Below are 13,599 nucleotides of genomic sequence, written 5' to 3' on the forward strand. Positions count from 1 at the left end.
AGCCGCAGCACCAGGAGGGATTTAATGCTCCGACGGTTGGAAAGACGACGCTTCCTCCAAACAGTCAGCCCCCACGACTAGGTTTCTAGGGCTTGCCCGCCGCAGCCACGACAGCCCGAGTGATGAATCCTCGGCTATATAGTGTGCAGTGTGGGCACGTGGACGCCGTGTGCACGAGTAATGAGATTTGGCTCTAAAGTGTCTGTCATCATCTATGCCTTTCACACTGGACCCTTTTACCCGGGCCCCTGCAACGTACGATGCAAGCATTACAGCACAGAGGCTCCACGATTTATCAATACAAGAAGCAATGTGTCACTCCAGCCACCATACAGCCGGCATTTGCATTCAAGATAACCAGAGCTGTCATGTGAATTTTATACTCTGTCTCCTCGGTCTGTTTGTGCTGTTTCTCTTCTTCTCTCCCTTTCTCTCTCTCTCTCTCTCTCTCTCTCTCTCTCTCTCTCTCTCTCCGTCTCTCGCCCTCCCTGTCTCTTTATTTTTCTATCCCACTCTGTTGTCTTTTCTGCTCCGCCTGGAAGCAGAGATGAAAGCTCCTCTCACTGCCACGATGACGCTTCTAGACCTTTCTAAAGGCATCTGTTAAATAGAAATATCTTAAGCGGCCCACACGAGTCCTTCTGTTGTGCATTGGCTAGTTATATACAGTATATATAGGGTTAGGGTAAGTTATATATGTATAGATATAGATATAGGTATAGATATAGATATATAGATATATAGACATATATCTATATATATATATTTATGTTTTCCTTTTCCGTTTTGGATACAGGGTCACCTCCTTCCTCTCTAATAGAGCGGCGCTGCGAGTGCGTCTCCGCCTCGTCTACCCTGGAACAATGCCTGCAAACCGCTCATGGTCACCGCGTCGGCCGCCAGGAGAAGTTGGCTCGAACGAATCGCCGAAGCTGTGCGGCGCTGGTGTTGGAGGTGCAGACGACGATGATGATGTCTGCACCTCGATACCATCCCCCCCCCTGGGTAATTGAAAACGGATGATTGAAGATTGAGAACCGTCTGATCCAATGTGCGCCGGAAAAATATAGCAACAAACAACTTAGGGCGGAAAAAAACCCAGAGCGAAGACAAATCCAGAGGGAGCAGGGAAGATGTCAGGTACCGTCAGGAAGCCAACACAGCCCTCCCTGTAGGCCCGGTTAACGCCTGGCATACGGGGACGCCCGTCCTGTCAGCAGTGTGTGTGTGGGTGTGTGCACGTCTTCTGACGGACAGGATTTGCCTTTTCAATAAAGGCCAGACTACAGCTGTGAGACTGAAAGATGGAGAGAGACACACACACACACATACACACACACACACACACACACACACACACACACACACACACACACACACACACACACACACACACACACACACACACACACACACACACACACACACACACACACACACAAAAACACACACACACACACACACAAAAACACACACACATACAGATCCCCATCGCCAAATCCAATAAGGAGAGTAGAATTTCATTGCAGATGTTGTGCCTGGATATGACGGCTCCATCAATAACCACATGTGAGCGGCAGAGGGATGGGGATGACGTCGTCCGCTGTGGATCTGTGTCGGATTGTTGCGCGGTTCTGCTTGCTTGGATCTCCCACCCTCTCTCTGGCTCACTCCCCCTTTCTGTTTTGTGTTCTCTCCAGTGCTTTATCTCTCTTCACTCTCTCTTTCTGTACCTCTCTCTCTGTCGCACACTGTCTCTCTCTCTCTCTTTCTACACCTCTCTCTATCACACACTCTCTCCCTCTCTCTCTTTCTGTACATCTCTCTCTCTCTCTCTCTCTCTCTCTCTCTCTCTCTCTCTCTCTCTCTCTCTCTCTCTCTCTCTCTCTCTCTCTCTCTCTCTCTATGTCTCTCTCTCTTTCTGTACCTCACTCTCTCACACTGTCTCTCTCTCTCTCTCTCTGACTCTCTCTCTCTCTCTCTTTCTGTACCTCTCTTTCTCTCTCTCTCTCACTGTCTCTCTCTCTCTCTCTCTCTCTCTTTCTCTCTCTCACTATCTCTCTCTCTCTCTAACTTTCTGTACCTCTCTCCCACACACTCTCCCTCTCTCTCTTTCTGTGCATCTCTCTCTCTCTCTCTATGCCTCTCTCTCTTTCTGTACCTTTCTCTCTCTCTCTTTCTCTAACTGCACCTCTCTCTTTTAGCTCTCACTCACTTTCCCAGTCACAGTTTTTCTTGTAAATAGAAACATCCAGTCTTTCTTCAATTGAGCAAGGAATAACATCTCAAGTGGCAAGGTTCTCAGTGCTGTCCACTTTCACTTCTCAGAGGACCACAATGTTTATGCAAGTAGAAAAGCCTTGGTTTGGATTTTCCATTTCTCGTCGCTCTGTGTCACTCTCACCTCGTCGCTTGGCTTTTTTCACTTCGCTCTTTTTGCCTTCACTAAATCATATTTTTATACATTGGTGGAAAAGTAACTAGTTAAGGTCAACAATGTTTCGGGATCTGTGTGTCCCTACTTATGCGGGAGCTGGATTTAATCTGAAAAATTGTGTCGCTAAGTAAACAAAACGCTGTTTTAAAATCGAATACACTATTCATGTGCCCTCCTTTTCATCTTCATGTTTTTAAATGTGCGCACGGATGTTGTGCAACCATTTTTATCGGAACACAAGGGAATATTTTCTTATATATTCCGGATCAACTGATGCCTACACTCACATCCGTGATCTCCTCATTATGAACGCATTAGACTGGGTACTTTGGCATGAGTCATGTTATGGCTATGAAGGTCTATTCGGGATATGTCAAAAACAATACAAAGCATTCAAACTCCGAGTACCACAGGGTCGAAGGTCGTGCTGCGCTGCTCCACGAGCCGGGCTTGGCTTCACACAGGGCCGGCCCTATGTCGTATAAACCCAGGCTTTATCTGCCTTTGAATGGAGGAGAATGGAGGCAATGTTCTGGAGACCGCTAGCCATCACCACAATAGAATGTCAATGTCTTCAATGCACAGTTTGAATGTCAGAGAAAAGTCCGGAAGACTCTGAAGCTTTTCAGTTACAGAACTGAAAACACTTCAGAAATGATTCATGTAATCAAACTACGTATACAGTTTCAGTATAATTTTTTCTTTGAGAAACTATTTATTGTCCTGGTCCAACGATTGATATTATTTGAATGATGTTCCTGGTCATGGGGTGTGTTTCATACTCACTCCTGGATGAAACTTAGAATAATTGTTAGGAGTGTAGGAGTTGAGAAATCCCTCTGAAAGTCTTTTCATTCCATCACATCTTGACTGAGAACCCTCATCTTGAATCACCGCTGTCACTCCGAAAAATGAGTCTCCCCTTTTGCGTTAAACAAATAACATTTTAAAAGATATACAAATGATAGGTCTCAAGGTACCAAAATGTCCTCCCAGAAGTTTCATTTTGGATTGAAAAAGAGTAAGTACATTTTAACGTCCACAAATTACATTGTTCACGAATATTTTGATGTTACATTATGGCTCAAATGTAAAATATCCAGTATTTATAGCATCTGTGTCGTTATCAAATATGATAGTGTTATGTTTCCCAATGATGGTTACCGAGAATTAATAGTACCATATTTGACAGGTAAATCTGTCACAAAATGTGGAAATCTTAGGACACAACGTTGGAGAAGCAGTTCCTTTGATATAATCAGACTCTTCCTTCAGCTCTATCCATTGAGGTCAGGCAAACAAACACCATGACCTCCAATGCAAATAACAATCCCACATCCAATTCCAGCCGGCAATTTCTTTGCCTTTGAATTGCCATTGAGTTGCCCTGCATGCCGCTATTGGTTTACGAGTGCAACCCTTTTCAGCGATTTCAAGGGAATGACATTACATTGAAAAACAGGACAGCCTACGTAAGGTATTATGGACGCTCGCCGCTGTGGTTGAAAACAGGTTCAGTGATCGGCGAATATTCATAGCTCACATGCTTGGCAGGAACAAACACATCCGCTCCAGCCTTCATCTCCATCAATAGACAAATGACCGTTCATCTAGTTTAAAACTTCTGCTTTGTGAAGCATTTCCTTTATTTGAATGCGTATTGGATTTTTGCCGGGTGTAATAAGCGTTTCGTACTTTCCCCCCGGCCATGCGAAATAATTCAACTGAAGTCATTAGCCACTCATTGTAAACCTTTACATCACATTGACTGGTAATCTCCGCCACCTAGGCCTTGATTAAGATGGTAGAACTGAAGACTTTATGCCAAACAGAAAGGCCCTTGCAGGCTGAAGCCAGCGCTGGACTTTTCGGGGACTAAAAGGAGACCATTACATCAACCCTCAAACTTCTGAAAGAGCCACCAAGCGGAGCGGGTGGTGTTGGTGGGAGGGGTGTGTGGTGGGGGTGTTGTTGATGGTGTTGGGGGGGGGGGGGGGGGGGGGGGGGGGGGGGGGGTTGTGAGGCCCGCCGCCGCCGCAAAATGGAATGATGGGATGGCGACGGGAGCTGCCCGTGATTGGAGGATTGCTTCCTCGTCCCGGTAAACACTTTCTTCTCCCTCTGCCATGTGCGGCGTGTTGATAAGAGACATCATCCCACTGATTCATTAATCAAGTGTGAAATGTACAGCTACCTGCCGCTTTCTTATTCCCTCTGCAACCCCCCCCCCCCCCCCCTCCCCCTCGCACACCCCCTGAAAAACCCTTTTCCACAACTCAGAGCGGTGAGCTATTCCTCTTCCCTCCCTACCTCTCGGCCACAAAAGACACAAACCTCACTGCACTGGATTCCTTTGGCAGGGAACAAAAATGAAAAAAGGATGAAGAAGAAGAAGAAGAAGAAGAAGAAGAAGAAGAAGAAGAAGAAGAAGAAGAAGAAGAAGAAGAAGAAGAAATCATAAAAGCAGAGCCGGCATTTTCCACCCCTTTTCAAAATGTCTCATTTCCCTCCGAGCATATCCACGTGCGCTCGTGTACGCAAATACCTCGACACCCTTGTACGCGCATGCCGTCACACCGAGACAGACGAGTGCAAACACAAGTGTACTATCAGACACACAGGTGTTCGAGGGAAAGGCAACAAAAAGAAGTAACCTGGCTATCCATAATTCAACAACTGGGAGTTGTTGAGCTGGGCGAGCCATTGACCTTTTGCACGGCGCGGAACATCAGAACGTCTGGCTGGCAGGAGTGGCAGCGCCGAGACAGACTCGCTCACATGCCCGGAGAAAAAACACATGATTTGAAATATATTCCATCAGTACATTGCCACAGCTTTGAGCCCCCACCACGTCCCCCTCCTCCCCAGGTAGACCTGGGGAGGGACCCCACATCCCCCCTGCCCCCCTGAGAAAACCCTTCAGTCTGCACGCGGTCCCCCTGTGCTGTGCTGACCTCTGACCCCTTCTCCGTCCCCCCTCCCTACCGTCACCGCTCACTCGCCCCGGGAAGGAGGGGGGCGAGTGAGCGTCAGAGTCCTCCTCAGAGTCCTCCTGTGTTCCAGAAGGTTCTTTTTGAGGCGTCAGCAGCACGCTGACCATGTCCGAGCTTGATTTATTTGAGGAAAGAGAAGACGGCGTTTGTCGACGGGACAGCTGTGTGTACACTGACCACGGAGCCAGTGTTCTTCTGCTCATAACTTTCCGAGATTTATTAACTTTCTGTTGAAACTTTCCCAGATTTGGCAGCTGCTGAAGTACAAACAGTGCGGTCGCAGGCTTATTCCTCTTCACTCTGCTATGGCTCTAAGCGTTGTGGTAATTTGTAATAATGTTTATTTTAGGAAGGGGAGAAAGGCCAAAAAGACAGTTCAGATTTGAAACAAAATTTAATGTACGAAAACGTTGACATGTATTTCAGCAGTTGGCCTGATTTGTAGGAATCACAGTCAATTCAAGACTGCACAATCTCAACAAATTGAGTGAGTTGATGGTTATATAACGTTATGTACTGTGAGATTCATGTACCAAAGTCGCCAGCCTTTTCTTTTTGTTGCTAAAGTGTGTGTCGATTGCACTCCATCCAGATACAATATAATACTACAATAGAGGCAGGACTCTAAAAGCACAGAGTAGATCTGTAATCTACTCGAATCACTGCTGCAGATATCAAACATATGCATGTATATCGGTATTAACATCGCTAATAAAGTGATGCATAACAAAACTCATACACATACGGCACACAAATCACAGTTTGTGTCCACTTTGCTGCTCTAGGTAGCTTCTGCAGGGATTGATTAATACCAGGCATATACTTCCATCCATTTCTCCATCCGTGGGTTAATTCAGAGCAATTGGTTTCCAGCGTTTGAAAGTTTGGAACGATAAATTATGTATAAGAACCGTGACATTGCCTCGAAGAGTAGCCTACCAAGTATTTATACAGGTCTAGTCTACTCTCCGAAGATTCTAATTTCTGTATTTTTTTATTTTCACAACATGCTCTTGAAGGTAAAAGGAAGATGTGTTCATCTTCACACTTGGCAATGACCATGAACGTCTCAATATTCTGTCAAAATAATATTTATATTTTAACAATTCCTGTCTTACACAGAGTTGGAATATATTTATACATGTCATGTCACAGCATCTCTGAACAATTCTCAACATTCAACGTGTCACATGTTCTGTTAGTATGTCCCAATGCAAAATAAATATTTATTTAACTACAAACGCCTCCATCTGCCAGGGGGAGAGCCACTGAACAAAATGGCTGTTTATACATCCTGCTTTGTTCCTCTCTCGCCGATTTTTGTTTGGTTTTTTCCCAGCGACCGCAAACACAGAACAGCGTCTCTAATGAGGGACACACTGACACCTTGTTTAGATCTCAGCTCCGGTGTTTCTGTTATGTCTGTCACTTAAAAAAAAAGGCCCACAGAAAGTGTTTAGATCTGATCCCAGAGCAGCGGCAGCCGGTCAGCCGGCGTCTTAACCGGCCCACGCCGTGAGGAGCTCCGCGCTCACGATTCTGCGACTGCACGCCTTCGGACTCTGACTGCTGTGTCTCCAGCAGTCGCCTTGCTGCCCGCAATGAGCGCTTTGCTTCGGAGCGTAAACATGTAGTAGCCGTCGGCCTACGCACAAATGGAGCCATCCGAGGAACAGTAAACTAATTAGCACGGAGGACGCCGAAGGAGTTTCACATTACCCCAGGAGCGAGAGAATCGAGCTACGTTTTGTAAATAAGGATGCATTTATAACAAGCTTTATTGAAATAGGCCTACTGACTATTTATCGGCAAGTTTGGCTTGGGAACCCATCGGTTTGATGTTATTGTTGTGGTGTGGTGGTTCTAGGGATTAGGGGGATTTTCTGCGGGTTGAAACCTTAACCCGCACGTGTAATCAAACCGGAACAATTGTCAACATTGATGTAGCCCCTTAGCTCTCTGAGGGCAGTAAATAAAACCCCCCGTCTGTTATGTCATTGTGTGGCTGAAGCGTTCTCTCCTCCTGAACATTAACCGTGAAGTGCTCGAAGGGGACTCTCCAGAGGTACTCAAACACAGGTTATGGCTTTTCCAAGCAATTAGCGCTCGTTTAATTTCATCCCGGAATACATTCTTTGTGGTTCCAACCTTCATGGACAAATAGAAACGCAGATAATGAAGGCTCTGGATAGAGCCCAATCACTCATCCGTAATACTGTCACATGACATACAGCAATGTCCATTAAAGTACTGCAGATAACATTAGTTTCAATGAAAGAAAACAAATCAAAACAAACAAAAAGTTTTTTTTTATCTATGTACAGGGACATAAAATATACACAGTTGCGGGTGGCCTTATAGCGCCCTCACCCGCCAAATATGAACACAAGGGACACCTCCATGAGAGCCATTAACTGATATCGCGCCCTTTTACATTTATTTTTCAAATCCTGCGGAAAAAATAGACTGTTAGCCCAGACCCGAATGAGCCAAACCACGGTTAGAGAGTATGATCACGGATACTATACCGACACGGAGAACAAGGAGTAGGCTTTACATTTGAGAGTTGACGTTAGAGTTTAAGAGACAGAATTTAATCCAATGCAATTTTCGTCGAGATTCAAGATGAAAAAAGTGCTTCTAATAGCCGGAGTACTTCATCCCGCCCCCCCTCCCCCACACTGTTAGTCCTAATTCTCTCTCTCTTTTTTTACACTATACAATACACTTTCCATTCTCTCTTCCCCTAATTATTAATTGATCCCCTCCCCTCCCCCCACTGCCATTTCCGGCGCAGCGAGAGAGCAGTGGTGGGGGGGCCGCCCTGCTGGGGGGGGCCGCCTCCACAGTCAGAGGGCTATAGTCTCAGGGCTTTCAGTCTCAGGGGGAAGCCCCCCCCCCCCCCCTGGGGGTCCAATCCCAGTCCCTATGTCCTCAGACTCCGCCTCCTCCTGTGCGTTGTTTATTTTTTTTATCGACATGCCCTCACAGAAACACAAAAAGAAATGAGTAGATTATGTTGGTTTGGGGTTTGTTTTTTTGATCGGGTCTCAAAATGTCAGCTTCTGCTATACCTTCACCTTCCTTGACCTGCGTCCGTCCTCTCCTTCCATCGCTTCTGTTTTTCGTCAGTGGTTGTCATATTCCTTCATCAATGGCCAACACCGCTCGCCCTCCTCTTCGTCAACCCTCTCGGGATCAGCGCGTAGTGGATGAACTCCGACACTCCGACCCCCCCCCCCCCCCCTCCGGCCACTCTATACGGCCTGCTGCAGCAGGACGAGGGCCAAGACAAGGCCCGGGACCAGTGCCCAGGGGCCCCTCAGACTGGCTGAGCCGTCGCCGGGCTGCTCCTGCGGCCGGATCAGACCACCGTAACCACTGACGGGCTCCAGGTGAGACTGGGGGAGAGAGAGAGGGAGAAAGGGAGAGAGAGAGAGAGAGAGAGAGAGAGAGAGAGAGAGAGAGAGGGAGAAAGAGAGAGAGAGAGAGAGAGAGAGAGAGAGAGAGAGAGAGAGACAGAGACAGAGACAGAGAGAGAGAGAGAGAAAGATAGACAGTGAGAGAGAGAGAGCGAGAGGGGGAGAGCGAGAGACAGAAAGACAGAGAAAGAACAGAGAGAGGGAGAGAGAGAGAAACAGCAAGAGACAGAGAGAGAGAAAGAGAGAGAAGGGCGAGAGAGGGACAGAGAGAGAGCAGACATGTAAAAAGGTTAGTACCATGAAATGCTAAAACTATGGCCGTAGCGGCCGTCCGTTGGTCTACACAAAACCGCTACCAACCCACCGACTTGGGTTTCGGTTTATGGGCGCCGCTATTGTGCCACTATTGATAGAAATCTGTTGCAACCGGCAGTAGAAATTATCCACATTTGGCACATTGAGGGTGGGAATGAATATCCGCCCTCATCCATGGCAGAAACCTTTTAATGAAATAAAAACGTACAACGGGACCTCTCAAAATAAATAACATGATGGAAGTGAACGAACAACTGAGAACCTAACCAAAACAAAGCAAAAAACACATTAGTGTTGTGTTACAAGAATGAAATCACAATTTTCCCACAGAGTTCACCAGCAGGCGGTGGCGGCTGCCACTTGGTAAGTACTGACTCAGGCCACTTATGTTCATCACTGGCCTGCCATGTGGGGGGCAGAGAGCAGGTAGAGGCGGGAGGGAGGGAGGTGGAGGTGGGAGGGAGGGAGATGGAGGTGGAGGTTAGAGAGAGGGAGGCATGGAGGTGGAGGTGGGAGGGAGGGAGGGCATGGCCGGGTTGCAGGGTAATGTTCGCTAAAGGTACAAAATGACTCAGATTGAGTGGTAGAGGCACAATTATGCATATAATTATATCATATATTCTGAGTATGTGGAGACTGAAATATGTTTTTATATTTTTTGTGATGCACCCCACTCCAAATCGATGTCAATTATGTTTTAATCATGAGTCCCTGCTGTCAAATTAGTATGTTTTTTTGACGAGTTGGCAACGTAACTGCAAAGAGGCTTTTTCTATCCCCCCCCCCCCCCCCCCCCCCCCCTTCATCTTTAAGCATGTGCCAAGAAGTTCTTAAAGCCACCGTCGTAGACGACACACTTTAATTACAACAACATCTGAAACAGCAACGCACACACTCAGGGTGGGACATGACTCTTCCTCAGCAATACTCTCAGACAACACGCCACAACACATCACATTAGGTTAAGTTTTCGCTCATAGTGCGGATTCTCTGCGAATATTCCTATTCTCAGCAGGGATTCTCAACATTTTTCAGTCTCTGGCTAAATAAGAAATGCCAGCGAGATATCACACCCTTCTAGAAATCCAGTCACTGGCAGCCATGAGAATAACAACGATAAACACCATAATGTTCCTAATAAGGTCTTCCCATAAAATCCTACGCATTTTCGATTTGAACTTAATTTCTTTCTCTTAATTTGTGCCATTCCAAAAAAAAAAATAGCATTTGCCTCCTTGCCACCAGAATCTACCTGAATGTGCAGAGGCACCCTTTTCTGATCGAGCAAAGCAACAACAGCGGCATAACATGATGAACATGAACCACTTTCTCGTCCTCCTCCGCAGCCCTTTACGCAACCTGTACGACGGTAACCTTTGGCGAGGCTGCACTTTGGTCCATATTTCTGTACACAGCTGAATAAACACCTTGTCTGATGTTATCAGGCATAACCTCATCTACCAACACAGGAAGCCAATGGAGTGAAAGAATAAATTATGACATTTAAAATTGAAAGAAAAAAGAGGAAAAGAGGGAGGGAGAGAGAAAAAGAAAAAGAGGGAGGGAGAGAGAGAGAAAAAGAGAGCGAGCAGGAGAGATATGTTTGACGAGGGAGAGAGGGATGGAAGACATAGACTTGTGGTTTCACATAGTCGTAACAGTGAATGGGTTAAATGAGAGTTGCCAAAAAAAAAGCTTTGGCTAGCTTGACAATGCACCAAACACATCCGCGACTAAAAGCCAATTAATTAGCAGGGGCAGTGATGTGTGACAGCAGCCTGTTGACATGGGTCCAGATCTCGGGCTGGAGCCAATATCCACACAAACACGCAAACCCACACAAAAATCGACACAAACACGTGTGCATTAACATACACACATGTCTGTTTTCTGTCTGCATGCACACGCATGCACACGCATGCACGCACAAAAACACAGACACACACACACACACACACACACACACACACACACACACACACAAACACAAGTTAACATACACCAGCACAAAAATAGCAAATCCATCCATAAGTATATGGGCTGTTACCAATGCATTTACACTGTTAAGCACAGATTTATCCTCAAATTACATGTTCGAGAGAATGTAGAACAGCACATGATATATATTTTTTAAAGTTTAACGAAGACTAATTGGCCAACTGTCCTATTAGTCCTCCACACAATAGGGGGCAGCATATTGCTCACTTCTTCTTCATCCTCTCATGTTGGATGAGCAGTGCATCCATCAAGTAGTATGACAAGATGCTATTGCTGATTGCTAGCTGGACTAGCTGCTAACTTGAGTAAATATCTCTGCAACACAATACATAGACATATCTTACATATCTTTTACCGGATATCAAAACACTTATTTCTGTTGATAATTGTAGTTCATTTTTGAATGTTTAAAATGAGTAATCTTGCATGTTGCACCTTTAAGTTGTGGGCTGCAGGTACATTGCATGCTAGGCTGGGCAATTTGGGTAAACCAGCCAGAGAAAGCCAAATTGTGAAAGTATCCAACCGAAAAAAATCCCACCCCTCCCTTCATTCCTCTCTCCAAAGCCAATCCCCCAAAACATGTGGCTAGCTCGCTAGCTTTAGCAGGAGGTCTGCCTAGCCTTGACCCAGCCGGTCATGTGCAATGAGCGAATGGGCAGAGGCTGTGCAGGTAGCCAGGGAGGTAGTGACCAGACTGGAAGCCCTTCCAATCATTTCATTTGGGCTGAATGAAATATTCGGCGGTCATAACACAGGGCTAGGAGCGTTTGATTTATTAATCGCCGTCAGGATGTAAAGAGAATTTCAACAAATATGACAGAAAATGCTTCTAAAATAAATTGCGTACCCTAGCTTTAATGTGAAGAAGGTATTTTGATATATCTTTTATGTTTTCGTATTGATTAAAGCAACATGAAAGCAATTGAGCGCCGCTTCCCAGGGCTGGCTATTGAGTAACCCTGGGTTACGCACTTTTTGTCCGCAATCAATTCTATTTAATAGAGCTGAAAATCAACACCTTCTCCTTGCTACTCCTGGTAACTCAGCTAGCCTTCTTTAACATGTGTGTAGGTAAGTAGAGACATAAGTGGAGGAGAAGGAGGGGGCAGGGGGGGAGGAGGAGGAAGAGGAGGAGTAGGAGGAGGCAGAGAAGGAGGAGGAAGAGGATCAGGAGGATCAGGAGGAGGAGGATGGGGTGGAGGAGGAGGAGGAAGCAGAGGAGGAAGAGGAGGAGAAGTATAAGGAGGCAAAGGACCAGGAGGAGGAGGAAGAGGAGAAGTATGAGGAGGAGGAGGCGGGGCAGGGCCATAATGCTTGCTTACATACTTTAGATAATTAACAAACAAACTTCGGAAGCAATGTAAACGAACAAGGCTAATCAGCTCTTCTATTATTTTTTCTAAAGAGAAAGGCTATTACAATGCGAGTCACCAAGCCGTATTTTAATCTGATAGGCTCTCCCGCTGAGCCACTGTGGGAATATCGACGGAGAGGTGGTTGTGTGTGTGTGTACTTGATCATTTCCGAAACGCTGCAGAAAAATAAGCTTGGCATGAAGAGGAACGGCGCTCGGATCTCCATACTTCAGAGTGCACCGCGAGTGAAGGAGTGATTCACCTTCTGAATTCACTAATCATCCGCGGCCCCGACCGGAGCGGGCGTGTGTCTACCCAACGAGGAAACCCAAAGCGGGCATTTTAGTGACATTTCCGAAAAGCTATGCATGGGAATGCAGTCGTGAAAGTGACTGTGGTGGCGCTAATATATAAACTAGAGGGGGGTTGTAGGTCAGACAATAATAAGACTCTTTGTTTCAGGGGGTTCTGCTGCAGTTTCCCCCCGTATCGCGAACGGCCACAATTATATTACATATTACGATTCAATATTTTACTGTCTGTTTTGTTTTAATAGACATGCATATTTATTGGCTGTATACAGTGAATGTATTAGTTTATATAGTCTAAGGTAAGTACCGTCTCACTGGTTCATTTATGGACTGTTACTGTGTTATGTAATATCTGCCCGACTTTATATGAGTGTTTGTTTATGGCTGAGTGTGAGCGTAGCGGTGTGTGTGTTTGTGTGTGTGTGGAAGTAAGAATCTCTGTGTGCATTTGTGTGTCTGTGAGAAAGTTAATGTGTGTGTGTGTTTGTGTGTGTTTGTTTGTGTGTGTAGTTGTGCGTATGTCCGTGCTTGTGTCGTGTTTGTTTGTGTGCTTTTATGTGCATGGTCATCTCTGTGTGAGTGTGTACATGTTTGTGTGAATGTAGGTGCGTGTAGGTGTTTGTGTGTCTGTAGGTGTTTGTGTGCATATATGTAGGTGTGTGTGTGTGTGTGTGTTTGTGTGTATGTAGCTGTTTGTGTGTGTGTAGGTGTGTGTGTGTGTGTGTGTGTGTGTGTGTGTGTGTGAGTGTGTGTGGGTGGGAAGGT

At 46.0% G+C, this 13,599-nt stretch overlaps 1 protein-coding gene and 1 long non-coding RNA gene across 2 annotated transcripts in view; both read right to left on the reverse strand.

Moving 5' to 3' along the window:
• Positions 1 to 5,805: 5,805 nt before the first annotated feature.
• The window catches only part of LOC132459667 (GDNF family receptor alpha-2-like), a 19,332-nt gene continuing 11,538 nt past the window's right edge, over positions 5,806 to 13,599 (reverse strand). The window contains exon 4 of the mRNA XM_060054339.1: positions 5,806 to 8,831. Within this exon, the coding sequence (XP_059910322.1) occupies positions 8,688 to 8,831 (144 nt within the window). The 3' untranslated portion in view covers positions 5,806 to 8,687. The remainder of the gene's footprint in view (positions 8,832 to 13,599) is intronic.
• The window catches only part of LOC132459669 (uncharacterized), a 2,298-nt gene continuing 2,167 nt past the window's right edge, over positions 13,469 to 13,599 (reverse strand). Inside the window, exon 2 of the long non-coding RNA XR_009526283.1 lies at positions 13,469 to 13,599. This exon is cut by the window's right edge and continues 1,098 nt beyond it. This is a non-coding gene — a long non-coding RNA (uncharacterized LOC132459669).

Source organism: Gadus macrocephalus, chromosome 6, assembly GCF_031168955.1.
Source record: "Gadus macrocephalus chromosome 6, ASM3116895v1".
Taxonomy (NCBI): domain Eukaryota; kingdom Metazoa; phylum Chordata; class Actinopteri; order Gadiformes; family Gadidae; genus Gadus; species Gadus macrocephalus.